Source organism: Poecilia mexicana, unplaced genomic scaffold (genome assembly GCF_051168715.1).
Source record: "Poecilia mexicana isolate PSO_F unplaced genomic scaffold, ASM5116871v1 scaffold_6, whole genome shotgun sequence".
Taxonomy (NCBI): Eukaryota; Metazoa; Chordata; class Actinopteri; order Cyprinodontiformes; family Poeciliidae; genus Poecilia; species Poecilia mexicana.
This window is the reverse complement of record NW_028263375.1, coordinates 22879766-22907044: the sequence shown is the minus strand read 5'-3', so window position 1 is coordinate 22907044 and position 27279 is coordinate 22879766. Positions and strand designations below refer to the sequence as shown.

Here is a 27279-nt window from a genome sequence, read left to right as displayed (position 1 = left end):
TGAAAGAAACTCTAATAGACAAAAAGACATTTTAATCTACTTTAGATGAAGTCTTTCCTGCATGAATGAAACATCTCTGGATGTCTGTTTAAAACCAGTTGATTTATTCAGTTTCTATCCACCAGGAGGTGCTGCTTTTCAGAGAAATTTGCGGAATGTTTCCTGCAGAAGCGTCATCTGTGTCAGAATGGCCCATTCTCTGAATTTCGCTGACATTTTCAATACAATTTTTAGAGTAACCCCACTACAACTCAAATCAAGGAAATGAACAACTGCTCAAACAAATCCAGATGTTTTAAAACCATCTGTGCATTTTCTATGGACAGCAAAATGGAATTGATCAGGAAACAAGAAAATACCAGACTGCTCCTTTGACACACCAATGTAAATATGCCTTGTATATGTTATTCTGCTCAATACGTGTAATCCTAGATAGAGCTGTTTCTAAATATTATAGAGTATGATGTGCATAGAGCACAAGACAAAAACAAACTCAGGTCTGAGAACCAAGCAGCGCAGGATTGGGGAACATTGATTTAAATGATGGAAGTTGTGAAATGGGATAATTATTAAACTCACAAAGTAAGAGAGAAACCTTCATGTTTTTTTATTTTGATACATTCAAAACGGATAATTCTGCATTTTCAGGGCATCTGAAACAGACTCCAAGGAGACAAGGAAACCAGATGTAAGCACAGAAGTTAACACAGATCATTATCCCCACTATGTAGTTAAAATCAGATTGAAAGTAAACAAATCAACGATGCAAAGATTAAAAAAAAAACAAAGGATTGAAAAGATGCAAAGTTATTAAGGTTTTAAAAGATTTCATGATTCTTTAAATCAGTTCCACAGCAGCCAATCAGCACTCAGCCTTTGTTTATAATATAACAAGAAGTTTACAGTAAACATCTGAAGGAGAGACGAAGGGAGAAAGAACCCCCAGCAGAACAACTCAGTGTGACTGCAGTGCTTTGTCACTGAGCATGTGGCAGCCTGCTGACATCACACACATACAAGCACTTTATATTTTTAACCAAGTTAAGACTTTATATGACTTTTTTAGTAACTCCCAATTGCACCAAGCACTTATCAGGTCAGTATAGCCAGAATACACTCATAACTCTAACCCTCAACTTGCGCCCTGACGCTACCTGTGGTTCTGCTGAATCGGGACTGGGTTTGGGTCCCATATGGCCTTACCAGACATCAGAAAATGGGTGAGAGCACCAGAAGAGATCCTAAGCAGGTAACATAAAGCCCACACACACTCACACACACATACAACGTCCTTGTTGTTGCAGGTGAGCTTCATCAAAGGGGGAAGGAAGGGGCTCAGGAATGTCTTTGTCTCTGGTCCTCAGAGGGGTGTGTGTTTTTTCTAGCGGGGGTTAAGAGTCAAACTTTGTTTTAGACAGGGAAATCAATATATCAGCATTAATCAGTAACAAATGATCAGCAGTGAAAATATCAAGGTGATCTAGGCTCTTCAGGCTGAACATTTTCAGCATGAAACTGATCCGGGAATCTGTGAACGTTCTCATTTTGAACTCTTCATTTATTTTCTTTGACAAAAATGTTCTGCCGACTTCAGATCAGCTGCCGTTTGATGGCTCCAGAGCTCAGTCCGGATTTTTTTTTCTTTATTCCTCTTCAAGTTTTACCTTTTAAATCTGAGCGCTGTTCTGGTTCTGGACGGCTTTACGTTCGTTCTACCAATTCTGTTCGAGTGGTTTTAATCTGGGCCGGCCGGAAGTGGGGGTGGGTGGCTCTCGGGAGGCGGAGCTCCGCGGAGGCTGCCGGGGGTCTGGTGGGGGGGGGGTTCTGGGAGCCCCACAGGATCCTCAGAAGGTCTGCTGGGGTCTCACAAGTTCTGGTCCCGGTGTCTGGAGGTTTTCATCGGCGGTTCTGGTTGTGGATCATGTTGCATCTGCGGCTCGCGGTGCTGCTCGGTGAGTAAATGTGACTCGGTTCTGCAGAGGTTTTTTCCCAGACAAGCCCTAGAACTCAGTGCCGGTGATCTGACCTGAGATCAGCTGCAGCTTGGAAACTTCAATTTTCTTCAACTTTCAGTTTCAAACATATTAAAAACTCCATGGGAAAAAAAAAAACAAAGAGTTTTCTGGAACGGGCTCGGACTGGTTCCGAACCGGAACAAGGTGAATCCTGACACAGCTGTTTTCAATCAGGGACAAAGAAAAAATTTAAGTGGCTTTAAAATGAAACTTCAGAGAGAGTGGACACAAATCTTTAGAGAGTGCTGAAAAACGCTGAAGAAACTTTTTCCTCTGTCGGCTGAGTTTAGATCAGTTAATCTGCTCAGGCTGAAACACTGGTCTGAGATTAGAAGAGCAAAAAATGATTAAATGTTTAAATCAGCTCAGCTCCCGACAAACAACTTTTTAAGTGGAGTTATTTTCACAGCTTTTATGCACAAATATGCATAATTTTATGTTTTATTATTTTATTAATTTTATGTTTTATTATTTTAACATTATGCATATTTTTTCTTGTATTATTCTTCTTTTTCTTTTCATCAACTTATTTTATCATCATTTTTGTATTGCACTTTGGTGCAGTTTTAACCCTGTTTTAAAGTGCTATATGAATAAATTTGACATTGACATTAAATTGACTATTAATGTATATGTTTATACATGCTGCTGACTGAATTTTCCCCACTGTGGAACAAACAACTATATTTCTACTCTAAATCTGACCTGGGGTCAGTCTAATGGAGGAAAACCAGGGTGTGAATAGAGAGATCCGTCTGGTTGAAAAGAGATTATACATAAATCTGATCTCAGAAAATTTTGATGGAGCAAACTTAAATTTTATTCAGCTCTTGTCTCTGCTTGGTCTTTTAAATATTCAACTCAACAATTTAGAGAAATTCATAAATACTGTAAGTCTGACCTGAGATCAGTCTGATGGAGCAGAACCTTATGATGCTGTCTGAAACTCATACGCGTCTCGCCTCTTCTCCAGTAATTTTAGGTGTTAGATTTCTATTGACTAATTTAAACTCAGAGCATGTTAGAAGGTCAGTGGATGTAATTGTGGTAGCCAGCTGCATCCACCTTCATCCTGCTGAGTAGTGTCCGCTCCTCGTCTTCAGACGCTCATCTGCTTGAAAGAGCCTGTCTGAATGTAATTGTGGCTCGTTCTCTCAGCTCTGCAGGTCCTCACCTGCGCTCAGGACGGCGGAGACTCACTGGGCGGGGCCCCAGATGACCTCAGCCTCCCAGAGTTTAGCGATGTTTGCACTGAAGGCAGCTGCTACCCAGCGACAGGGGATCTTCTGATTGGCCGAGCTCACCAGCTGCTGTCCACCTCTACCTGCGGACTGAAGCGTCCAGAACCGTTCTGCATCGTCAGCCACTTGCAGGTAAAAGACAAGTTTGATACTTAATTTGCCCAAATGGAGTTGTTCCTTCAAGGTCGATGAGTTTAGGTGCTGCTCTGTTGATCTGATGTTCCAACATCAGGACCAGTACAGTAACACCAGTATCCTTTGTCACACCATCCGGCCTCATTCAGCCTCGCACTATGACGAAATCTGCTCTGCGTCGTGACCTTCAGTCTTGTTGCCCTTTGTCATAGTGGAGCAAAACTTGACTTTCACAAAGATGGACATGTGTGTGGACAGAAATAACGAGTATAAACCAGGTGTTAGGCCAGCCTAAAAATGAACATTTATGGTCCAGGTTAAAGTTTTAACTAAGCTACTAAGGATTTCTATAAGCTTCTTAGTTTGAAAATGAATGAATGAGCTTCTTTGAAAGTTTTGAGGCTCTAAAGTCGGTAAAGGAGCCTCTCTCACCAGCCCGTTTGAGTCTCTTGGGAAACAACCTTCGGTTTCTGACCTCCTGCAGACTTCCCGCCTGTCCCTGGGATGGACGCTCTGTGTGTTTGGTTAAACTGTGTGTGTCTGTGTTGCAGTCTGTGGTGTTTCCTGTGTAAAACGATCTCCCTATAAGGAGGCCGAGAGTCTGGCTGCGGGCAGATGTTTATCCAGATGTTTCAACAAACAGAACAGCGAAAAGGTCCAACACTCTCCATCCAATCTGATATGAAACCAAACCTTTCTGGGACTTTTTTTTTTTGTCAGCATAAAGTGTTCATACTAACCCTGTTGTTGGTTTCGGGTCCGATTGCGTAAACTGTTTGAACCTGATATGTTAGTTTTGAGTTTTAGACTCTCAGTTGGTGACAGAAGGTTCAAAGGACAAAGAAAATATAAGCAGCAGCTGTGGCTTAGGATGTGTTTGAGGTCTTTTTCTGCGTTTTTGAGCAAAGCACTGAACCCCGTGTTGCCTCTGATGCACTTTTCAGAATGTTTGTGATGGAAAAGCTCTTTGAGCAAAGACGATAAACCTCAGATCAGGAAAGTCTTATTCCAACAATTGAGGTAAAACAGTGGCTCATGTAGAAACCTCCCAGCTTGAAGGTATTGCTGAAGGTTTAGTTTGTTCTCAGGAATCTTTGCTTGAAGAGTTTTATCTCCACTGACCACCAGCAGAGAGGAATCCGAGGAATTTAACTCCCTGTTAACTCTTTGCCCTCCCCCTCTGTTTTTTTTTAACCAGGAGGAGAAGAAGTGCTTTGTGTGTGACTCAGCAGCACCATATGACGATGAGCTGGCCAATCACAATCACAGCCACCGAATTGAAAATGTCGTCACCACATTTGGCCCCAACAGGCTGAAGACCTGGTGGCAGTCCGAGAACGGTAACGATTCATTTGTGTTGTTCTGCCATTCAAACAGAAGATATGAACGTCTGAACCGGGTTTCAACCTCACAGGTGGAGGTCAAGGCGTGTTTCTGCAGCTGCTCAGGATTGATGCTTTACAAATTAATCATCGCCTGTAATACCACAGTGATGCCACTAGGGACAGTCTAACAAATAGTGAATCAATCTGCTTTTGTTTCATTGTGTTTAGGTCTTTAATAGGCTTTTAATTTTCAGGACCAACCTCTGAAAAGAATCCGTTAGGAACTTAAGGGAATATTTATTGTTATTGAGCTTCACTAACAAACCATTAATTGGCAGAGTCCTTGAAAAAAATTGCCTATTTGATTCCCTCCCATTTATCAATAACACTCTCTTGAGGAGAATTTCAGTCTGGTTTCCATCCCCATCGTCGTACAGGAACAGGATCTGAAACAACATCCTCAGTGCAGCTGGTTCTAGATCATTATCTGTTCTGAATCTCGTCAACTTAACAATGTTTGAAACTTATCTCCATGGCTTTTTACATATTTAGATCAAAACCTTTTAAGTTCACATTATTATGGGCCACTAACTAACCTCTATGTTGTATCCTAGGTCTCCTTATGTTCACCATACAACTGATTTCTCTTGATAATGTTTTCTGTAATTTCAATATAACTTCTCCCTGATATATCAACCAGCTCTTCCCTCCAATCTACCCCTTTTTCTGAGTATCTTTAAATGTCCTGTGACCACTTTGCTAAGACATTTGGTAGGATTTCAGTATTGACAGTTCCACCATAAGTCCTTTTGAGTCATTCTAGACATTGCTTTTTTTCGTACACAGCTCATATAAATAACAGTCTGCTTAAATCATGTTCGTCTTTTGCTAACACCTAGCTGCTTTCCCATATTCATTCACTCCACCATCACTTCCTCATACTACACATTTAATCTTGGTGGCATTCTCTCTCAAATATATTAACCTCAGTGGGTCCAGAATTCTGTGGCCTGTATCGCTACCAAAACTCGATCCACTATTCATGCCACTCCTGTTCTTCAAGAACTTTATTGGCCTCCTGTAGCATTCTGTATCTATAATGTTTCATCAACAACCCTTGCTTTTTTATTGCATGAAAAGCAAGAATGTTGTCACTGAAGTGTGTATCAGTAACCATGTTGGGGTTATTGACGATCACTCAACATTTGAGGTTGGTTGTTTCATACAAACTGATTTTTATTTGTGGCTCTTCAGGTATGGAGAACGTCACTGTCCAGCTGAACCTTGAAGCCGAGTTTCACTTCACTCACCTCATTATGACCTTCAAGGTGAGCTCCTCACACACCAGAGGCTTTCTGGCAGTCTGAGTTACTGGAGATAGAAATCAGAAATTCTGAGAAACTGGGTGCTGAGCCCAACCCGGGTGCCATCCAGCAGGAGGTGGAGACAGAGTCCATCTGATTTGATGAAGCAGAGTTCAAGTGTTGATGCTGGTGTGGTAGAGCAAATGGTCAGAACCTTTGACGAACCATAAAAATGGTCCAGATCTTTATGCTTCAACCCGATTCTCTTTTATAAGTAATTAGACTTCAGCGTCTTCCTGCTGATTTCTTGAACCAACAATAAGTTGAAACATGGCCATTCCAGCACCGTTGATTATTGGATGAGCTCATCATTGAGCTTATTTAGGCAGTCAGATGAGTTTTGGACGTGTCATCTTTACCTGTTCTCTTTGTCAGACGTTTCGACCAGCTGCCATGGTCATTGAGCGATCAGCAGACTACGGAAAGACCTGGCAGGTTTACCGCTACTTTGCCTACGATTGCGAGTCGTCCTTTCCATCAGTTTCCCATGGTCCAATGAAGAAGGTTGATGATGTCATCTGTGACTCTCGTTACTCGGACATCGAGCCATCCACTGAAGGCGAGGTACTGTAGCTCCTGAAAGCATTTGGAGGCAACTGTAGGGGAATTTCAGTGTTCTTGCATGATGATCCGTTACTGTGACCTTTTGGTGCAGTTTGGTTGTTAGATTGATTGTTAATTGTTCTTCTTTTAGGTGATTTACAGAGTCCTGGACCCAGCATTTCGTATTGAAGATCCTTACAGTCCACGGATCCAGAGTGTGTCTCCTTGAATCAGACAGTTTAACCGGAGTCTCGGTTAGCAAAAGGTTATTGATCTGTGATTATTGCCTCTTTGTTCAGACTTGTTGAAGATCACCAACCTGCGGGTTAAGTTCACCAAGCTGCACACACTCGGAGACAACCTGCTGGACTCTCGGATGGAAATCAAGGAGAAGTATTACTACGCCATCTATGACATGGTGGTCAGAGGAAACTGCTTCTGTTACGGACATGCGTCTGAATGCGCCCCTGTTGAGGGAGCAGGCCAGACCATGGAGGGCATGGTGAGTCCTCTGGTTTTTGCCTCCACAGAATCTCTCAGCTCACAGTTCAATTCAGTTTCAATTCTCTTTGAGTATGTAATGATTATTAATTATCCATCTTATGTCTTTTAGGTTCATGGTCACTGTATGTGCAATCACAACACTAAAGGACTGAACTGTGAACAGTGCGAAGACTTTTACCACGATCTGCCCTGGAGACCAGCTGAGGGGCGCAACACCAATGCCTGCAAAAGTGAGTCCTCATGGTTCCATACTGGTGCAGAATGGCCTGCATGGCTGTAAACTGGTCCAGAAGAATCCACTTTTGTGTAAGACATTTCCATTTGTCTAAACCAATACAGTCTCTGTAGCTTTAAAGTGGTCCAATAATGCCCATGTAGATCTCCAGTGATCCAAAGTAGCTTCACTGATGTGTCACTGCTGGTCCACATTGAGCCACACATTCATTCTTTATTGGGTTCTGATGATAATTAAGATGTAAGTTTATGATTCTGCCAGTGGTCAGAATCAGATAATCTCTTTACTGTCTTAATAAAATTGAAACGGCTAATAATTGGATAAATCTAATCTGAAACAGCTTCTATGGCACATGTGTCAAACCCAAGGCCCGGGGGCCAATTCTGGCCCGCCGTACCTTTTTATGTGGCCCTCTAGACTTTGAATTACATCAATAAGTCCCTCCAGTTTTTCACAAGTCCTCAAAATCAACAGATTGCCACATGTTACTGCATTTTTTCTAAGTATTTCTGAATTAGCACCACAAAAGCTGTTATTTTGATTACAAAAAGCTCAAAAAGCAATCACAAAGTCCTGGAGGGACTGCTACTTACTAACACTTTAGCAGCTAAATGGGTTTTATAAATACACTCTGGCCCTTTAAGAGCATTCAAATTTTTTATATGGCCCAAAATGAAACTGAGTTTGACATCAGATTGGTGATGAAAGCTCCTTCCTGTTCTTCTTCTTTGCTCTTCAGAGTGTAACTGTAACCAGCACTCGGATTCGTGCCACTTCGACACGGCCGTGTTCATGGCCTCTGGAAACGTCAGCGGAGGAGTTTGCGAAGACTGTCGGCACAACACGACCGGACACAACTGTGAGCAGTGCAAACCGTTCTATTATCAACATCCGGAGAAGGACCTCAGAGACCCAAACATCTGCCAGCGTGAGTCTACCTGTTTTCATTCAAATCTAAACCCATGAAGGTTTTGAAATGACACCAGAGTCCAGCTGTTTCCTGAAGACTCTGAGTCGGTGCAGAGTTCTGACTTTAGAAAGAACCAGGATCCTAAAAGAGCCACAAATCTCAGCGGGGCTTACAGTTTCTGTGCTTTTCATTTCAAATGCTCTTTTGTCTTTATAACATGGTATTATATTCTCCGCTAAAGTCCCGAGTCCTGATCAGATTTCAGACACTCAGACGTTTTCATGAAGGGAGATGAAAGGATGAATTTAAGACCAAACATTTAGGAATGTTTTCATGTTGGAGGCCTTTGATGTGGTTTCATCCAGGCTCAGACCTGCCTCACAGATCATCTTCTCACCTTTGCTCAAACAACAGAATCACACTTTTAACCATCCACGTCTACAACCTGACGTCCTGGTGATCACACTGAGACACATATGGAAAAACATCCAGAGATTTAGTTTTTAACATTTTTCCATGTCAACAGAAGGTTTCCCCTCTTGTTGACATGAAGCTAGAGTTCTGCGCCGCTGATGTTAACTGGTTCGCTGCGATTTGTTTGTCTGCAGCCTGTAACTGCGACCCTGTGGGCTCCCTGAACGGAGGAATATGCGACGGATTGACGGATGTCCGAGTCGGTCTGATCGCCGGTCAATGCCGTTGCAAAGTCAATGTGGAGGGGGAACGTTGCGAACACTGCAAACCGGCGTACTACGGGCTCAGCGACGAACCGGAAGGCTGTAAAGGTATGAAACACTCACATGAAGGCTGAGCGCATTGATCGTTTCTCGGAGATCCTCACAGACAGAACAGACTCACTGATAAATCATTCACATGTCATCAGGCTGGACTGACTTGAGATGCTTGATATTGAAACAGGGAACTGATTGGTGTAAACATTCTCCTTTTGGGTCCGAAGAGTAAAATCCGAGGTAACAAGCGTCAGAACAAGAGGACGTGTAATTTCCTAGAGGCTGTGGAAATCTTTCTGCATGGAGTTTGCATGTTTTCCTTGTACATGTAAGGGACTCCAGCTTCCTCCCACAGGCGAAAAACAAGCCTGCTACCTTAACTCTCCATTTTCCTCATGAATTTGTGCATGGATATTTGTTCTGTGTGTTGGCTTGGTGACCTGTGCAGGTAACCCTGCCTCTCTGCGATCCTACAAGAATTAGCAAGTTCAAACAATGGCTTTGATACTTTTATACCAATGGAAATTTTTGATGAAGCAACCAAATGATCCCCCAACACCCGTAAAGGCCTTCATGCAGAATAAATGAACGAGGTTATTTATCTGCAGAATAATGTCCATTTATCTTTTAGAAAGTCTTCATTACCAATGAAGTTAAAATAAAATCCTGTTGGAGGAGTTTTAGTCTAAATGTTGCCTGTGTGAAAGATGCTGTCCTAAATAGTTTTCTGATAAAAACACAAACATAGAAATAGAAATATCCTTTATTGTCCCACACTAAGGGGGGAAATAAATGAACAAGATAACATAGCATGAACTTGTGTCTGAAATTTTAATGCTTGGATGAATGTAAGTGGTTTACAGTACCAATATTTTAGATTTTTATTCCTGCCATACATGTGCAGTGATCTAAAGAGTTTTAGATCAGATCTTTATTTTCTAATGCATCTACCAAAACAATGTGGGTTCTTCTCTTTGTTTTGTTTTCCTCTGAAATATCCCACATCATGTCGTCCATATTGGGAGAACAGACACCATTCAGAAATACGCCACGCTCCAGAGAAGGTTGGAGTGTTTGCTTAAATGAGGCGCAAAGATTTCCAATGTGGCGTTCCCAAACTAACGTACATTTCTCCCCTTTGATGGATGCAGGAGTGACGCAGTGAGGAGTTTTTCTGGTCAGGAGGCGTAGCTGCAGATATCAGTCAGATCATCTATGATCTATGTGACTCGCTGAACATAAATGAATCGGTGTGAAAGCAGATCCGCTTGGGGGGGAAAAGATAGATTCTCACTTCTTCTGACTTTTACAGACGTTTCCTCACTTTGTCTCAACATACAGTAATAAACAGACAGGAGATGCAGGGGGGTTGGATCTGAAGAAGGAACCTGCCATGGGTTTATTTACACCCTAATGCACCAACACACAGAGGCATGGTTTTAATGAGTTTTGCATAGGTCTGTGGACTCTTTAAGTCCGTGATCAATTTCTCCCTGGAATATATCAGGAAACAGAGACTGAAGTGAATGAAACAAAAGAAATGGCTACATGTGCTAAGCACGGTGTTGGTCATCTCATGGTTTGTTGCTGCTTTCCATCAACAAGGACTTTCTCTGAAACATCAAAAATCGGTGATCTTAGGAATATACTTGTGAATAATTAAGGATGTTGGAGCATCGGCGAAATCTCCACAGAACAACAAAAGACTGCAGGAGAGATAATCGGGAGTCTGGGGAACAAAACATAATTCTTAAGTCCTGTATTTCAAACCTAGACAGAAGCAGGCGCTACTGGATACATTTAGGATGTAGACTGGGACTGATGAGTTGTGATGGTTGCAGCGTGTACCTGCAGTCCCCTGGGAACGGCTCCGGGAGGAAACCCGTGCGACAGCGAAACAGGAAGCTGTTTCTGCAAACGTCTGGTGATCGGGCGGGACTGCGACCAGTGTGTGGTGAGGAAAATACTCCGGTTACTCTGCACTCATCCAACAGTCAGATCGCGGTCCTCAGAGGTGGCGAACTAACGCCAGAGAGACACGATCTGAAATAAAACGGGGGAAGTTTCAGTCAGAGACACTGGAGGATGTGTAACTGGGCGTACTGCTGGGTCTGCAGGATGAACACTGGGGACTCAGTAACGACATGGACGGCTGCAGACCCTGCGACTGCGACCTGGGAGGGGCCGTCCACAACCGGTGAGTCCATTTTATTACACCCGCACCAATTATTGACTCTAGAAAATAGGAAGGGTGGAAGAGTTTTTATTTCATAAAGACAGATTTTCTGGGTGCCAACCTTCAGGTGTAACGCTGCAACAGAAGTTCTGCTTGATCTGTAAACACCACTCATTGTATCATGTGGTTTAAGTGGATAATACTTCACATTCAGGCGAAAATTAAATATCAGTTCTTAAAGAAAGGCTCGATTTTTATCCCTGCAAATAGAGGGTTTTATTGCTCTTGAACACCAAAATGTACCTTCTTTTACTCATTACGCAAACAATATCAGCAAAGAAGAAAAACAGTCTGCAGACACTCTGTGTCTCTTTAACTAACACGCTTTTTCTAGGCTTTCACTAAACTCTGATATCAGCCTCAGAAATCTTTGTCTCATTCCTCACTTTCAGTCCAAGTTCTCCCTGACAAGCCTTACATAGACTTTCATGTTTTTCTCTTTTCATGTCTCCCACTGAGGTAACACTAGTTCATTTTCTGATTATACGGACACATCAACAACAGTAAGACTCTGCTGATCGGTGACATATTTTGCGTCTTATTAAACTTCTTGTAGCATCTTGCCTTAAGGTCAGACATTTTGGATGACCTGTGCATAGTGGCAGCTGTTTTAAATGCAGCTTTCTGTACCGTGGAACAACTGGTTGCTTGAAACCTCGACCAGGCGCCTATCAAATAAAGGCCACTAGAGACGAAAAAAAAAAAATCATTAAAATAAACAATTGGGAGCATCAAGCTGCATTCCTGAGGCTTAAACTGAGTAAAATTCAGGGTAACAATGTGCAAGTTTAGCCATTTTAAGAGGAAATCAATAGGAATCTCACCAGAAATCAATGCTGTTAATAAAACCTATTCAGTTTTTTACTTTGTTTTTATAACTTAAATTTCTCAGTGTTTTCAAAATTAATAGCTCATATCTTTAAGTTCAAATTTACTAAAAAACAAACAAAAAAAAACGAACTGCTGGGTGTTGTAGGATGTCCATACAAGTGTGACTGGTCATCTTGGCTGAACTGATGAGACGGGATCACGCACCAAATGTTTGAACAGTTCAACCATCAAGAAGGAGATAAAATTGCTGAAATAAATCAGCCTCCCTGATGGAAACAAGCAGGTTTTTGTTGCGATGAATCAGTTTGCATGGTTGTGTGTGACTGACTTCCTGTCTGCAGGTGCGATCAGGTGAGCGGTCAGTGTGTCTGCAGGGATCACATGTTCGGCCGTCGCTGCGATCAGGTGGAGTCCGGGTTCTACTTTGTTGCTCTGGATCACTACACCTACGAGGCTGAAGACGCCAAGTTTGGACCTGTGAGTTTAACCTCTGACCTTTTCATGTGACGAAGGAGCTTGAATCCTTCATCACCTCTGGGAAATAAAAAAAAAGTTAAACATTTAAGAAAAAAACTTTCTAGAGTTCCAACATCTAAGTTGATTCCTAAAAAGAAAACAAAGTATTTGCAGTAGAAAGCAGGATGGAAAAAAAAATGCGGTAAATTCTTGTTGGTTGTTTTTGTTACAGGATCTTTAAACTGAGACGTTTTAATTTCTGAAGCAATAAACATGGAATGAAAACAGAACTGTTTCTCTAACTCGTTTTCCTCTGTGTGTCTATAGGGAGTGACAATGGTGCCAAGACCCCACCCTCATGACCGCAGTCCCACCTGGACAGGCGTCGGCCTGGTCAACGTCCCTGAAGGGGCCTTCCTGGATTTCTCTGTGGACAACATCCCTCATTCCATGGAGTACGACATTCTTATCCGCTACGAGCCTCAGGTGGGACTCAACCTGTCGGTTTGATACCTCAAACCAGGAAAAGCTGGAAACCCGTGGGATGTGTCGTCAGTCAGGAAGACACCGTTTCACTTTGTTGTGATGTTCTTCTGCAGCTGCCCGACCAATGGGAGGAGGTTCTGATGATGGTAATGAGGCCTGGACCAATTACAGCTGACAGCCGCTGCGTCAACACGGTGCCAGACGACGACAACCAAATGATCTCCCTTCATCCCAGCTCGCGGTGAGTGAGTGAACAAAATGGAGCATTCAAAGGAAACCAGTCGGAAAGACCAGGAGATCTTGAACTCTAGCATTCAGGGCTGGATTTGGCTAACTTTGGAAACTCCACGTAAAAAAAAAAACAAGTCAAGTAAAACATCAAATTCTGGTTTATTGTTGTTCTTTTTAAAGATGGGATTAAAAGTCATGAGTGATTGAAGAGTACGCTGACTCTGCGTCCACAGGTACGTGGTTCTGCCGAGGGCGGTTTGTTTTGAATCTGGGCTGAACTACACGATCCGCCTCAGTCTGCCGCTCTACTCGGCCCTCAGCGAAATCCACTCTCCGTACACGCTCATCGACTCGGTGAGGAAACTGTTCACCTTCTCATTTCTGACCTTTCTTCCACTCAAAGAACCCACTGAGGTCATAGTTCACCGACTGAGTCATTTACTCAGAGTTTATCAGTAGTCCATGTCGTGTTAACCGGACTGAGACTGCAGGTCTGCACGTCTTCTTGACCTCCAGCTCAGTGTTTTTCTCGCCGTCCCTCAGATCGTGTTGATGCCGCACTGTAAGAACCTGGAGATATTCACCTCCTCTGTGGGAGGGGACGTGAGTGCCTGGGAAACGTTTCAGCGTTATCGATGTCTGGAGAACAGCCAGAGTGTCATTAAAACCCCGATGACTGACATCTGCAGGAACTTCATTTTCAGCATCTCTGCCCTGTTGCACCAGGGAGCTAAAGGTACTCGGCACTCTGAGGAATGTCTCTACTTAACCCCGGACTCCGACCTTTGACCCAGCCCAATCAGGCTGACGGCAGGAATTCCCCTCAGGGTTTGACTTCAGCTCTGCTCTGATTCAGAGGGGATTATTCCAGTCACACCTCAGTAAAAACCAGGAAGGGATGCATGAAAACATTTTCAACAAGAAAGCGCTGTAAAAAAAAATAAAATAAAATAAAATATGCAAATACAAAATCCTAACACACATTTTTGGTTTAGTTTTTAGTGCAAATATCTTGAAATAAGACAAAGCTAACCTAAAACATTACTTTTCAGTGAGATATCGGAGCTTCCTTTAAGTTGAAGATTCCTTAATATTGATGAAAAAGCTCTAGCTATAATTAAAACAATCATCCGGTGGAACAAGACAATTTTTATTATAGTATTGAAAAAATGTCTTGCTGCAATGCAAGACAGTTTAGTTTACTTCTAACTCGTACTTTTTCAGCAGTATTAAGAAGTTATTGACTTAAAACAAGCTCCTACATTGCGCTGAACAGCTAATCTTAAGTTAGTTTTGTCTTATTTCAAGTGCACTAAGACATTTGCACTAGAAACTAAAGAAAGATTTTTTTGTTTTGCAGTGAAGAAAAACTTCAGAAAGACTTTTATTGTTCAAAATATCAAGATGTGACCGATCCCATTAACAATGTTTCTCCTTTCCTCCCTCTTTACATGCATCTGATTTCATCACCTCTTGTTCTCCCGCTGCCTCCCTCACAGCTGCTTTAACAGTGACCTGTTGTCTTTGCTGATCCCTAAATGCCTCTCATCAGCACTCAGCCTCCAGCTTCTCTTCCTCAGCAAGACTCGACTCGTTTCCTCTTTGAATTCCCCTGAGCTTGTAAATTCTTCACGTCTCTCCCGGGATGTGCAGACTTATTGTTTTGAGTTGTCCCTTGTGTCGGACTCCCGTTCTCCAGAATGCCAGTGTGACCCCCAGGGCTCCCTCAGCACAGTGTGTGACCCCAGCGGGGGCCAGTGTCAGTGTCGACCCAACGTGGCGGGCAGGAACTGCGACAGATGCGCTCCGGCCACGTTTCAGTTTGGACCGAGCGGCTGCAAAGGTCAGACAGCTTTTCTTGAACAAACAACCTGTCGGATACGGATCAATGATGCAATAATCAATAAGTGCAGTAAAAGGTGCAGCATCTGATTGTTTCACACTTCTGCACTGCTAAAGCAGAAATGTTACCAATTATTTTTGGTCTAGTTTCTACTGCAAATATCTTAGCTTAGTCTTAATTCAAGTGTACTAACTTGCAAGTAACTTTTTACTAAGATATAGGAGTTTGTTTCAATTCAATAATCTGTGATATTGATGAAGAAGTGCCATTTGTACTGGCAGATTAATTCACTTTTTATATAGGAAAGATGTCTTGCTATAAGTGAAATAATCTTCCAGTGAAACTAGTAGTTTTTTAAATAAATATTAAGGAATTATTGACTTAAACAAGCTCCTCTTGAAAAGTTACTTGCAAGTTATTTTTGTCTTAATTCAAGTGTACTGCCATATTGGTACACTAATATGTTAGTACAACATGTACTAACCTACACAATACTTTTCAGTGAGATGTAGGAGTTTGCTGTAAGTTGATGATTCCTATTGCTGAAAATGGGAAGTAATTGCAAGTAACTTTTTAGTGAGAGATAAATATGTTAGTGACACATGTATTGCTAACATACACTAGACCAAAAATAATGCTAGACCAATTATTTTTGGTGTAGCAGTGGAATCTAGACCAAAACTAAATGGTGATATTTTGTGTTTGTGCAGTGTGGCTGGAGTCCCTGATGTTGTTCTGTGTTTTGCAGAGTGTGCCTGCGACCCTCAGGGGTCCCAGAGTCCGATCTGCGATCAGCTGAGCGGTCAGTGCGTCTGTGTCGCCGGCGCCTACGGTCGGCAGTGCGACCGCTGCCTGCCGGGTCACTGGGGCTTCCCGACCTGCCGACCTTGCTCCTGCAACGGACACACGGAGAGCTGCGACGCCGCCACCGGCCGCTGCACCGCCTGCAGGGATCACACCACCGGACACAGCTGCGACAGGTGCGCCCAGGTGACCCGCAGGGACAGGATCTGGTCTCGGATCGGTTCCGTCTGAACCTCACAGGTTCTTTTCCCACCCGCTCAGGTGTCTGGATGGTTACTACGGCGACCCGGTACTGGGCTCAGGCGACCACTGTCGCCCGTGTTTGTGTCCCGACGGCCCAAACAGTTTGCGGCAGTTCGCGGGAAGTTGTTACCGTAGCGACACCTCGGAGCAGGTTGTGTGTGTTTGCAGCCCAGGATTCAAAGGTGGGAAGTTTATTCACTCTGACAGAGCAAACAAACAGAACTTAAAACTTTCTCCAAGTTTGTCCAAATGTGTCAGGAAAATCCAAACTGAATATTTTTACATCAGCGTCATCTATGATCTTCTAAACCGGGAAATATTGTGTGAAAACTAAATTCTTTCTGTACATTTTAAAGAAACACATTTGAAATTGATATGTAGTGATGACTACAATCATCACTACATAAACTAAATAATTCACGAATTCTCTGAATTTTAATCCCTTAAATGCCAGCTCTAGCAATAAGACTAAAAAAAGGCTTTTAATTTTTTTGTTTGCTTTATTTTTGAAGGGGGTCTTAGTAAATTAGTTTGCAACATTGATCTGAGCTCATTTTTATATATATTAAAAAAGCATCACCTGTTTCCCTTGAAAACAAAACCACTCTTGAAGATTCCCAGAGAAATAAATAGAGATACATTTTTCCAATCTTTTTCTTTTTCTTGAATACCATTTCCCATCTTGTACAAATTTGAATTTGGGAGTTTAAAAAATTTGCTCCAACATTGATACTGATTATTAACTTAATAATGTATTTGCTCACTGTTGTAGAAATATTGATTGTGATTATTTTTTGTGCAAAGTTGTATAAAAGTTATCTTAAAATTGATTTTTCCACCTCCAGTGTTCAAGCAAATGAAGCACATGTTTATCTAATTAAAAAAAACAACAATATATTACATTTTGATATCATGTCAACACAAAGTAGGGCAAGACATTAAACCAAAACAGAAGCTAAATTGTAATAGTAGTGTATTTTAAAACATGATCAATGTAAGTTTAGTTTAAAGAGTATTTCATTTAATAGAAGGAAATAAATTATTATGGTTTCTGCTGGGAGAAAATACTCCTTTATGTTCTGTAACTTCATGAGGATCTTCTGTTCCTGCAGCTTTAGGGTCCAGAGGAGTTCTTCTGAAGGTGGACAGTCAAAACCCGAGATCGTTAGACAACAAAACAATATATTAATTTTATTATTGTTTTGACAAAACAAAAACAAAAGTTTCTCGCAGTTGGTTCAGAACAGAAGTCATAAATCCAAAGCCCGGTTATTATCAGACAAATCTGTTCAGCAGCAGAAACGTTTCAGCTGTAGCTGAGGAGGAAAAGCAGATCCACTTCAGAATAAAGACCAGCACTCAGTCCCAGAACCTGCCACAGTCACCAGGTGGACCAGGGAACCAAAACTCACCAGTTCTTCCTACCAGAACTCTGGTTTTCTGGCTGCAGCTTGAAAGCATCGCAGTGCGTCTGTGAGAGCCCTGTGTTTATTTGTGGCCTCGGTCGGTTCATCACACACCACAAACATTCACTGACATCCAGGAGGTTCATAAACATCCTCCCAGTCTGACCAGCGACTGCTTCCAGACCAGGCAGGAAGTCATGTGACCACTGGGCGGGTTGTTCAGGATGAAATCCAAAGTCTGGCTGCAGAACCAGAACTTTAAAACGTCTGTTTCTATGTCAGCGTTGCTCCTCTCCTCTGTTTTCTATGTGCATTTCATGCATGACTTTCTAGCAGGTCCGTCAATACTTGTGTTATAGAGGAGGGAGCAGCTCTGAGCTCCAGATGTTCCTCTGAGGGTTGTTTTATGATCCTGACTTATGGTCTCTGCAGACGTGAGAAGCTTTTAATTTGAGGAGAAGCTGCTCTGTTATTCAGTCCGATGGAAACTCTGAGAGCGGGGGATGTGTTGAGACGTCAGGTCTGTTATTAAAGCAGGAAATAAGATGTTCAGGGTAAAATCAGCTGCTGACAGAGGCGTGAGTCACCAACTTTCTTTGTTTCCATCTGACAGCAGAAACACAGGCTGAGAGGGGATTAAATGTCTGAATGTCTCACCTAATCTCATCGCTTCTGGCAGGTTGCTTTGATGAAGGACTTTCCTGCAAAGTGGACCAGAGTAATATTGATCACAGCTTTACCAACAAATACAACTGAAACCAGATGTTTACATACCCCGTATGAATTGATGGATACATTTAAATCAGATTAAACCTTACCTGTTTTAGTTCAGTTCAAACTAAATATTTCTATTTGCTAAATTCAAAAACAATCAGATAATTTTTTTTGAGAATTTAGTTTTTTTTATGGTTTATTTAAATTAATTTCCTTGGTCATTTCTACCTCCGTGTAAAATCTTGACACATGAAATAAAAACTAAAACAGTTGCACAAGGAAGCAGATGTTTGTCAATGGGTGTTTCTCCATTTAACACAAATCTCGAATCCATGACATCATCTGCACTTCCATAAACTAAGCAAAGTTATTCAACTGAATATAACATTAAGTTCAGAAGGTGATGATATATTTTGAGAAGCTTGTGAAAGAATCCCCACTCAATTTGATCATCCTGAGTCGCCTAAAATAGAAGTTAAGACTGGAGATAAATGACTATCTGTGTCTTTTTGTACAGTGACTTGTTTACCTGTATGAAAGTAAACGAGCTTTATTTTTCCAAGAGAAAACGGCAACAGGAGGAGGAGGATTTTCTTGGATGAAGTGTGTCCAAAGTTCAGGCTGGGGGCCGTTTGTGGCCCTTGAAGAGATTTATTTTCCGATCTTCATAGGATTTTGTTCTCTTGGATAATGACATGATGAATCTCGGTTTTTATCTCTGTGAGAGTTCATTTTTATATTACAGTATGTTATCTTGAACCCATTTTAAAACTCTGCAGAGATCAAGGAAGCTGATGGTCGGGTTGTTAACCAAACCTCCCGTCCCCGGCAGGTGCTCGCTGTGATCAGTGCTCACCTGGTTACTATGGAAACCCGGAAGAGGCAGGTGGCCAGTGTCTCCCGTGCCAGTGCAACAGCAACATCGACATGCTGGACCCGGAGTCCTGTGACGCCAGATCCGGCGAGTGTCTGCGCTGTCTGTACCACAGCGAGGGTCCGTCCTGCCAGAACTGCAAACTGGGTTACTACGGCAACGCCTTGGTTCAGGACTGCAGGAGTGAGTGAAAGCGAAAACTTCCTACCCACCTCACAACACAGAGAAACCAGTATAACTGAGACAGAACTATTGAAAACGAATAGGTTAAAAGTCCAGTATGGACTGGTTGAACATGAAAAATATCAAATGTGTAATGTGAAGCAAAGGGTTATTGTTGCTGCTGTATTTTGTTAAATTAAAATTGCAAACAACATTCAGATAAGATTTTTTATTATTATTATTAGGAAACCGACTCTATAGCCAGAAGTCAGAAAGCCAAGAAGTGAAATAAAATAAAAAACATAAAGTAGAAAAAAAATTCAACATAAAAATAAAAAATTGAGCTGAAACGTTGTTTAGTTGCTGATAAACTGTCTATAATTCTGTTTTATGATCAGAGTGTGTCTGTAATCAGCTGGGCAGCGACGAGTCCAGCTGCCAGTCCTCCACCGACTGCCACTGCGACCGCAGCAGCGGCCAGTGCCATTGCAGACCCAACGTGATTGGTCAACGCTGTGACCGCTGTGCACCCGACACCTGGAACATGGCGAGCGGCGCCGGCTGTCAGAGCTGCGACTGCAACCCCGAGCATTCGTACGGGACGACCTGCAACGAGGTGAAGAGCTTTTCTGCTTCACTGAGGAAAATTCAGACTGAAGCTTTGTTCTCAGTTGTCAGACTTTATCTAAGCCTCAAATGTTTCCATCAACTCGTCCTGAAGGGTCGGTTTGTTAACTTCTGGTTTTCAACACGAATAACAAGAAGCCTTCTGGTGAACTTTTATCGCACTTACAGAAGGTTCTCTCAGCACAAACGGCTTCTGCTTGATGAAATGATCGAATATTAATGGAAACGGTTGATTTCCCTCAGATCAGCGGTCAGTGCTCCTGCCATCCTGGCTTTGGAGGAAGAACTTGCAACGAGTGCCGAGAGCTATTCTGGGGAGACCCAGAAGTCCAGTGTCATGGTGAGTTTCACTGGAAATGGATCAGTCTGGCTTTTAAAAGTCTGTTTATAGAACATCTAGTTTTATACTTCCTGTGCTGCTGAATTTCTGAGTTGTTCTTAACGCCTACAAACCAAAGAAATATATCATTTTTGAGAGGAAAAAATGTATTTTTTTCGTTGTTTTTCTTTTTTATGCAAGGTAAAAAGGAGTTTGCATGTGAGTGAAATAAGTGCAGCCATAAACACTCCAGACTCTTAGATTATTAGACTATTTTGTCATGTCACATAGTTCAGTCGATTTAAAATTTGCAGATAATCTCTTAGGTTTCCTGTGAACGTCTAAATGACCAGAGGAGATATGAGGCAGTGGTGAAATTCTTCAGTTCTTCAATTTTTGAATGAAAACAGTAAATAAGAGACATGGGTGAGTCATAAACATAGCAATAAATTCAGATCCACTGCTAAGACAGCAATGGTGTGGCATAAGAAGAACATATAGTGAATCTCCAGACTGTGGTCTGATAAACATCTGCAAAGAGTGCTGAAGATTCGAGCTGCAGCCAAAAAACAGACATGATTCAGAGTTTCTCTGAAGAGGAGTGGATTAAAATGACACACAATGACACACAGACCAATTATGAAGTCTTATATGGTGGATTTTTTTCTTAATTATTGTTTATATTCTGTGTGTGCATTAAAATTAATCTAAAATCAGCAAGGGGTTAAATACTTACATCCCCAGCTTTATAAGTTCTTCAAGAGCTTTTTCCCCCAAAATCCAAAACCAGGAACCCAGACTTCAGACCCATTTTAAATTGCCCATTAAAAAAACAACAAAAAACCCCAAACTACTTTGTGGGAATGTCTGTGCTCAAAGAACGCCTCTGCTGCAGTCGGATTACATCCAGATGTTCGACGAGCTTCAAATATTTTTGCACCATGTAAACAGGACCAGATTGATCAGAACCGCCACATTACTCAGAAATGCACAAATAAGTCACTCCTTCACACCAAAGAGTCAATGCTGAAAGTGAAGAAGCTTGTTCTTCAGGATGCAAGGATGAAAAGGAAGAATTACAAGCATGAAGATAGCTGCAGCAGGACGACACAAGTGTTGCAGGGACATATTATTAAAAATGCTCCTAAAATTTGGACTTTGTGAGAGTCAGCGGTACTTTTTGGGTCTTTAGTTTCCGACTGTAGTTTGGAGTAGAAAAGTCCCGGTTTGTTGCTGTTAGTTTCTACATCTGAAAGCAGCTGTTTCTTAATTTGAACCAGATACAGAAAAACCAATCACTGGGTTGGACGATTGAAGTTTTAAGAAGAAAAATGGCAGAGTTGTAATTTAATAATTAGGGTGTGGTCACACAGAGCTGTGGGATGCCGTCCCAGTGGTGTGGAATGCAGATAATCTCTTAGGTTAGATAACCTAAAATGACGGATGACGGAAAAACGGTACATCCAAACTCAAACTACTGCGGCTCTTTTTCAGACCCGTTTGTTTTGTTTCATTAAAATGTTACTTGTTTAATTTATTGTTGATATTAAAAATAGAAAAATGCACAAAGTTTTTCCATTCTTAATTGACTCTTGCGTATATCCACGTTGGGGAACCAGAGGTCCGTACTTCCGGTGTTGCTCAAGTCCTCATGTTACCAGGTTTTTCTTCTTCTTTTAACTTTGAAGTGGGTGAAGTTGTGTGAGAAACTTGTGGATTTCAGCTTCTCAGAATAAAGTCATGGCCGTTTGTCTCCTCAGCGTGCGACTGCGACCCTCGCGGCACCTCGGAGTCGCAGTGCAACAAAGTGAGCGGCCATTGCGTTTGTGTGGAGGGCGTGGCCGGGCCTCGCTGCGACGACTGCGCCCGTGGCTTCCACGGGACCTTCCCAGACTGCCATCGGTGCCACCAGTGTTTCTCAGAGTGGGACAGCGTCATCGGTCAGCTGACCAATCAGACACACCGACTGGTCAACAAAGTCAGCTCCATTAAAGCCAGTGGAATCAGCGGACCGTACAGGAAGCCTATAGAGAGCATGGAGAGAAGTGCTGCAGACATCCAGAGCATCTTAGACCAAGATCCGGCCTCGCAGCCTCTGACCGAGGTCCAAAACCTGCTGCAACAGGCCAGGTAGGTCAGACGGGACCCGACGTGAAAATGTCCCAGCTGGATGTGAACTCTGATGTCTCCGTTTGTGTCTCAGCGACCTGATGGCAGCTTTGAGCCAGACAATGAACAACACCGAGGAGACTCTGGATCTGGTGGCTGAGCAGGACTCTGGCATTAAAACCCAGCTGGACTCTGTGACGTCGGATGCTCAGAAACTGGAGCGAACGGTCCAGGAGCTGCTGGACCAAGTGGAGTTCATCAAGAACTCCGACATCAGAGGTGAAGACTCGCAGCTCAAAGCTTGTGGAGAGCTGCTGAACACAATCCTTTCAAAATTAAAGCACTAAAACGTATGAGAAATGGACGGTAATCTGTTTGTCGATCAGAACTGGGTAAATTAAATAACTTTAAATGCTGTCACTCCCTGATTAAAAGGTTTTTGCAACATTAAATGATATTTAGACTGGATCAGATCCATGTGCTTTGTCTCCCCCTGCAGGTCAATCACTGAACTGATTACATTTGAGAAAATTGGTTCTGTGAGGGAATGGCATTTCAGACCAAATTTTTTCCTTTTGATCATCATAATTTGTACCAAAAACGCCTTAGTTATTTTGTTATAAGCATGGAGATGATGATCCTCTCCGATCTACACAATATAAAGTCTTTCTGTTACCAGGGGCAACAGACAGCGTCACCAAGTACTTCCTGCAATCTCAAGCGGCCGAGGCGCGAGCAAATGCCTCAACCATCAACACCGGCAGCCCAGTTGAATCTTCTGCTGCCCTACGGCAACTCACAGAAGACAAAATGAACCAAACCAGGGAGGAGTTTCTGGAGAGACAGTCTGAGCATGCTCAGAAGCTGGACAACCTGGCAGGAGAGATGGAGACTTTGGACCTATCAGTGATCAGCTATAAGGTAAATCTTCTGCAGATTATACAGTCTGATTTATGTGTTACAAATAAAAGCAGTGTTTTTTTTTAAGTAAGATATTATATCTATTTATATCTTAACAAATGCATTGGAAAAACAGTTCTATTTTATTTTACAGGAAAAACATAAGGAAAGATAAATCAAATGTTTTACAGAAAGTGGGAAAAAAAATAATACGAAGCTGTTTAAAACAAATGAATGTCTTGCAAACTCAACATTCACAGTTTAAACTGAAAATTGGTTGAATATTTACCTCTAATGTGAACCACTGAGCTGATTTTATTGGCGGTTTAAGTCCTGGTTCCAATACGTTGCATGGAATCCATCTAACTCCTGGTAGTCCAGGACTATGGTGCTCCACAGATCTTCTGCATTAGTTTTATTTTGTTGTAGGAACAAAATGTGTCAAATCCCCTCCCACCTTCAGTTTTCTATTGGTTTAAGACCCGTGGATTGTACTGGTTGCACCATAGCCAACCAGTACAATCTTGAACTGCATCTTCAACCAAGATGCTGCTTTTCTATTGGAGGTCTTAGGGCTCTCGTCTTTATGAAACGCTCATTGCAAGGATATTTCCTTTTCAAGCATAAAGCAACATGATCTCTTAACATATTTTTGATTCCTTCAGATGACCCATGATCTTGGTAGGGTCAACTCCATAGTATGTAAATGAAACCTTACAATCCTGCTGCTCATTTCTGTATTTTATTCAGAAAGTTCTTGTCTTTCACCAGATTTAGCATTTTATTGATTGTTTTTATGTCCTGCGTTTTGCAGACCTGTGGCAGTCCATCATCTGGCCAAGACTCCTGCTGGTCTTCGCCCTGCGGAGGTCTGGGCTGTGTAGATCCTGAAGGTCAGCCCAAGTGTGGAGGAGAAGGATGTGACGGTGCAGTGACGGCAGCCAACAGCATCCTGATGAAGACTCAAGAGGCCGAGCAGGAAATCATCAGCGCCATGGCAGAGGTGGAGCAGCTCTCCAAGATGGTAGGTCTCTGGAGTCCTGGTTTGTGGTTTGAGCTGAACCGTGAGGGCTGTCTTCAGCTGGAGTCTCTCCTCAGGTGTTGGAGGTGAAAATGCAGGCTGATGAGGCAAAGCTCAGCGCCCAGAATGTCCTGATGAAGACCAACAGAACCAAACACAAGGTGGACCAGAGCAACGAGGAGCTGCGAAGCTTGATCAAACAGATCAAAGATTTCCTCACACGTATGTTTCCCCTACTTTGAAGCAAGATCTCTATGTGTTCCTGGTGTTCAACATCATCCTTGCAACATCATTTTAGGCAGACAAGATGCTTGGAGACAAAACCAAAAAGCTTCAGTCGAATATAAACTTTCGTGGCCTTTTCAGAGGATGCTGCAGACCTGGAGAGCATCGAACTGGTGGCAAATGAAGTCCTGGCCATGCAGATGCCGACCACACCGGCTCAGCTGCAGAACCTAACGGACGAGATCCGACACAAAGTGGGAGAGCTGGGACACGTGGAGGCAATCTTACAGCAGAGCGCCGATGACATTCAGAGAGCAGAGACTCTGCTGGACCAGGCCCGCCAAGCCAGGTGACCCACTTTAAAGGTTTTTCAGAGAACTTAGTGAAAACACAACAGGATGTGCGGGGTATATTTGTTTCACATAGACATTAAATAGACTTTTCTGTTGTTGTTGTTTAGTAAGCAGGCGACGGATACGAAGGACTCTGCAGAGAAAGTGAAACAAGCTCTGGAAGAAGCCCAGAGAGCTCACACAGCTGCCAGCAGCGCCATCCAGCAGGCCGCCTCCGACATCCGGACCACCACCAAGCTGCTCTCCTCCGTCAGTGGCAGCTGCCGTCAATATTCACCGTATCAAACCGTGAAATCAGATCTGATTAAAAAAAAAAAAGCACTTATTGTGTTTTCAGGTAGAGACGGAGACGGCAGATGCAGAGTCAAAGCTGTACAACGCCACCCAGAGGCTGCAGAGGCTCGAGCAGGATGTGAAGCTGCTCGCCGATAAATCCGCAAACGTTACTGAGAGAACCAAGCTGGCCAATCAGGAAGCCGCAGACATCGGAAGGATCGCAGAGGAGGTCAAAAAGGTGGGCTCACCCGTCTGACGGTTTAGTCTTTTCCGTAATTCTGCCTCTGCTGTTCTGACGTCCTTGTGCATGTTGTAGGAGTTGGAGTCGGAGGTGAAGCAAAAGTATAGCACAGTGGAACAGCTGATAGATCAGAAAGCAGTGGGCGTGGCCGACGCTAAGAAGAGGGCGGAGTCGCTGCAAAACCAGGCCAAACAGCTGCTGCTACAAGCCAGCGACAAATTGCAGCTGCTGAAAGGTGATTTCACAAAAATTATATTAACATATTTCACTATACCTTGACACTGTTATACTTTATTATTAAAAGAAAATCTACTCTTTGGTTTTGTCAAAAGTGGTTCATCTGCAAAGAGAACTGGGGGGAAAAAAATCATTGATGAATAAAATGAAAGGTTTTGGTCCAACGAGTGACCCCTGGGATAGTCCACGGTTTATACAAGTCAGATCTAACATTTCATTTTTCTAATTGACTGAAAAGCATTCATGTATCAGTCCTCTAACAGCATATTTACTGAACTTTTCCAGCAAAGTACTGTCATCAATGGTATCAAAAGCTTTTTCTAAAGTCTATAAATATATTTATATAAAAAAAATGTTTCTTGTCTATTCCAGCAGATTTTTCTTCAAACATGTAGAGATGGAATGATTGTTGCAAAACCCAAATTGATTTCTACATAAAATATTACGTTTGTTGATAAAACTGATCTAATTAGGCAACAAATAATCCCTGTAATTTTAAAAGCGGAATACGTAAAGGTCACTAATTTGAGGAAAAAAAATGTTTTTCACTATTTATATATATATATATATATATATATATATATATATATATATATATATATATACATAATAAAATGAATTATTGATTTCTCTAATCTCTTGGTTGTAAAGGATTTTCTTACAAAGAAGGGATATTATTTCTTCATTTTGTATTTTGGAAAGAAATATGAGATTGTCGTCAATATTTTTAATCAGTCTTTGTTTCTGAGATATTTGGTGCAAGTTCTGGACCAACATGTACAGAAAAATAATAAATTTATCTACCATTCTTTTTTTCTCTAAAATTTCAGAGCTATCTTTAACAAAATAATTTGTAAAACTTGTTCTTCCTTTATCATTACAACCTGTTACTCAATCCTTTGAGTCCTGGAATGCTGCTTATTTATTTTCCATTTATTCCATTTATTTTCTTGGCTTATTATTTTAAGAGTTACCCAGAAAACACAACAGATGTCTGACAGAAAGGAAATGTTTTCTTGTTTCAGATCTGGAAAAGTCGTACGACGACAACCAGCAAACTCTTGAGTTGAAAGCTGAACAGCTGGTTGAGATGGAGGCAGCAGTGAAGAAGCTGCTGCAGGAAATCAGCCATAAGGTCACGCTCTACAGCACCTGCTCATTTTAGACCCATCGCATCATCATCCCGAGCCCAGTTACAAAAGCATATCCATCATTTTATTACTTCAAATCTGTTTTATTTGGCTCTGATTTGTTTTGGGGGGAGGCCAACGGCTAGAAAGTTGTACTAATCCATGTTTAAGTACAATTCCTGATTTATTCAGAAAAGACCAAAGAGTTTTTTTCATTTTAAAAAAAAAGTTTTTGTTTACTATTCTATATTTGATCTTTTAGTTAATTTTAGGATTGTTCCCAAACATATTAGCTTTAATATGAATTCCATTATAAGACAAATAAGATTTTTCTAAAGCTATTTCCTACAAATTTGAATCGACTGATTTCATTAACTTTAAATGAATCAGTGGAAGAGAGAATAACTTCTCAAAACGAGAATGTTTTAACCATGTGACTGCAACCTGTTCTGTTACAGTTGTTTTACCAAATCATATCTTTAAAACCCAAAATAATTTTAATAAAATGTTTTAAATAAATAAAAAAAGTAATTGTGATGCAGTTGTTCATTG

The 27279-nt window shown here is 41.9% G+C and overlaps 1 protein-coding gene across 1 annotated transcript; it reads left to right on the top strand.

Annotated features, from left to right (window-relative positions):
• The first annotated feature begins 692 nt into the window (after nt 1–692).
• Nucleotides 693–27264, top strand: lamb1a (laminin, beta 1a). Its single transcript, XM_015004723.2, has 33 exons — nt 693–1952; nt 3174–3388; nt 4590–4731; nt 5971–6044; nt 6456–6644; nt 6775–6838; nt 6923–7125; nt 7237–7357; nt 8102–8290; nt 8881–9057; nt 10845–10957; nt 11121–11200; nt 12412–12547; nt 12854–13012; nt 13126–13253; nt 13477–13597; nt 13787–13979; nt 14943–15086; nt 15835–16066; nt 16152–16315; nt 19086–19310; nt 19688–19905; nt 20160–20256; nt 21996–22365; nt 22439–22623; nt 23024–23265; nt 24059–24268; nt 24343–24487; nt 24632–24839; nt 24951–25092; nt 25181–25357; nt 25436–25595; nt 26623–27264. The coding sequence occupies exons 1-33, from the start codon at nt 1577–1579 to the stop codon at nt 26760–26762; spliced, it is 5739 nt and encodes a 1912-aa protein (XP_014860209.2). The 5' UTR covers nt 693–1576; the 3' UTR covers nt 26763–27264.
• Nucleotides 27265–27279: the final 15 nt, after the last annotated feature.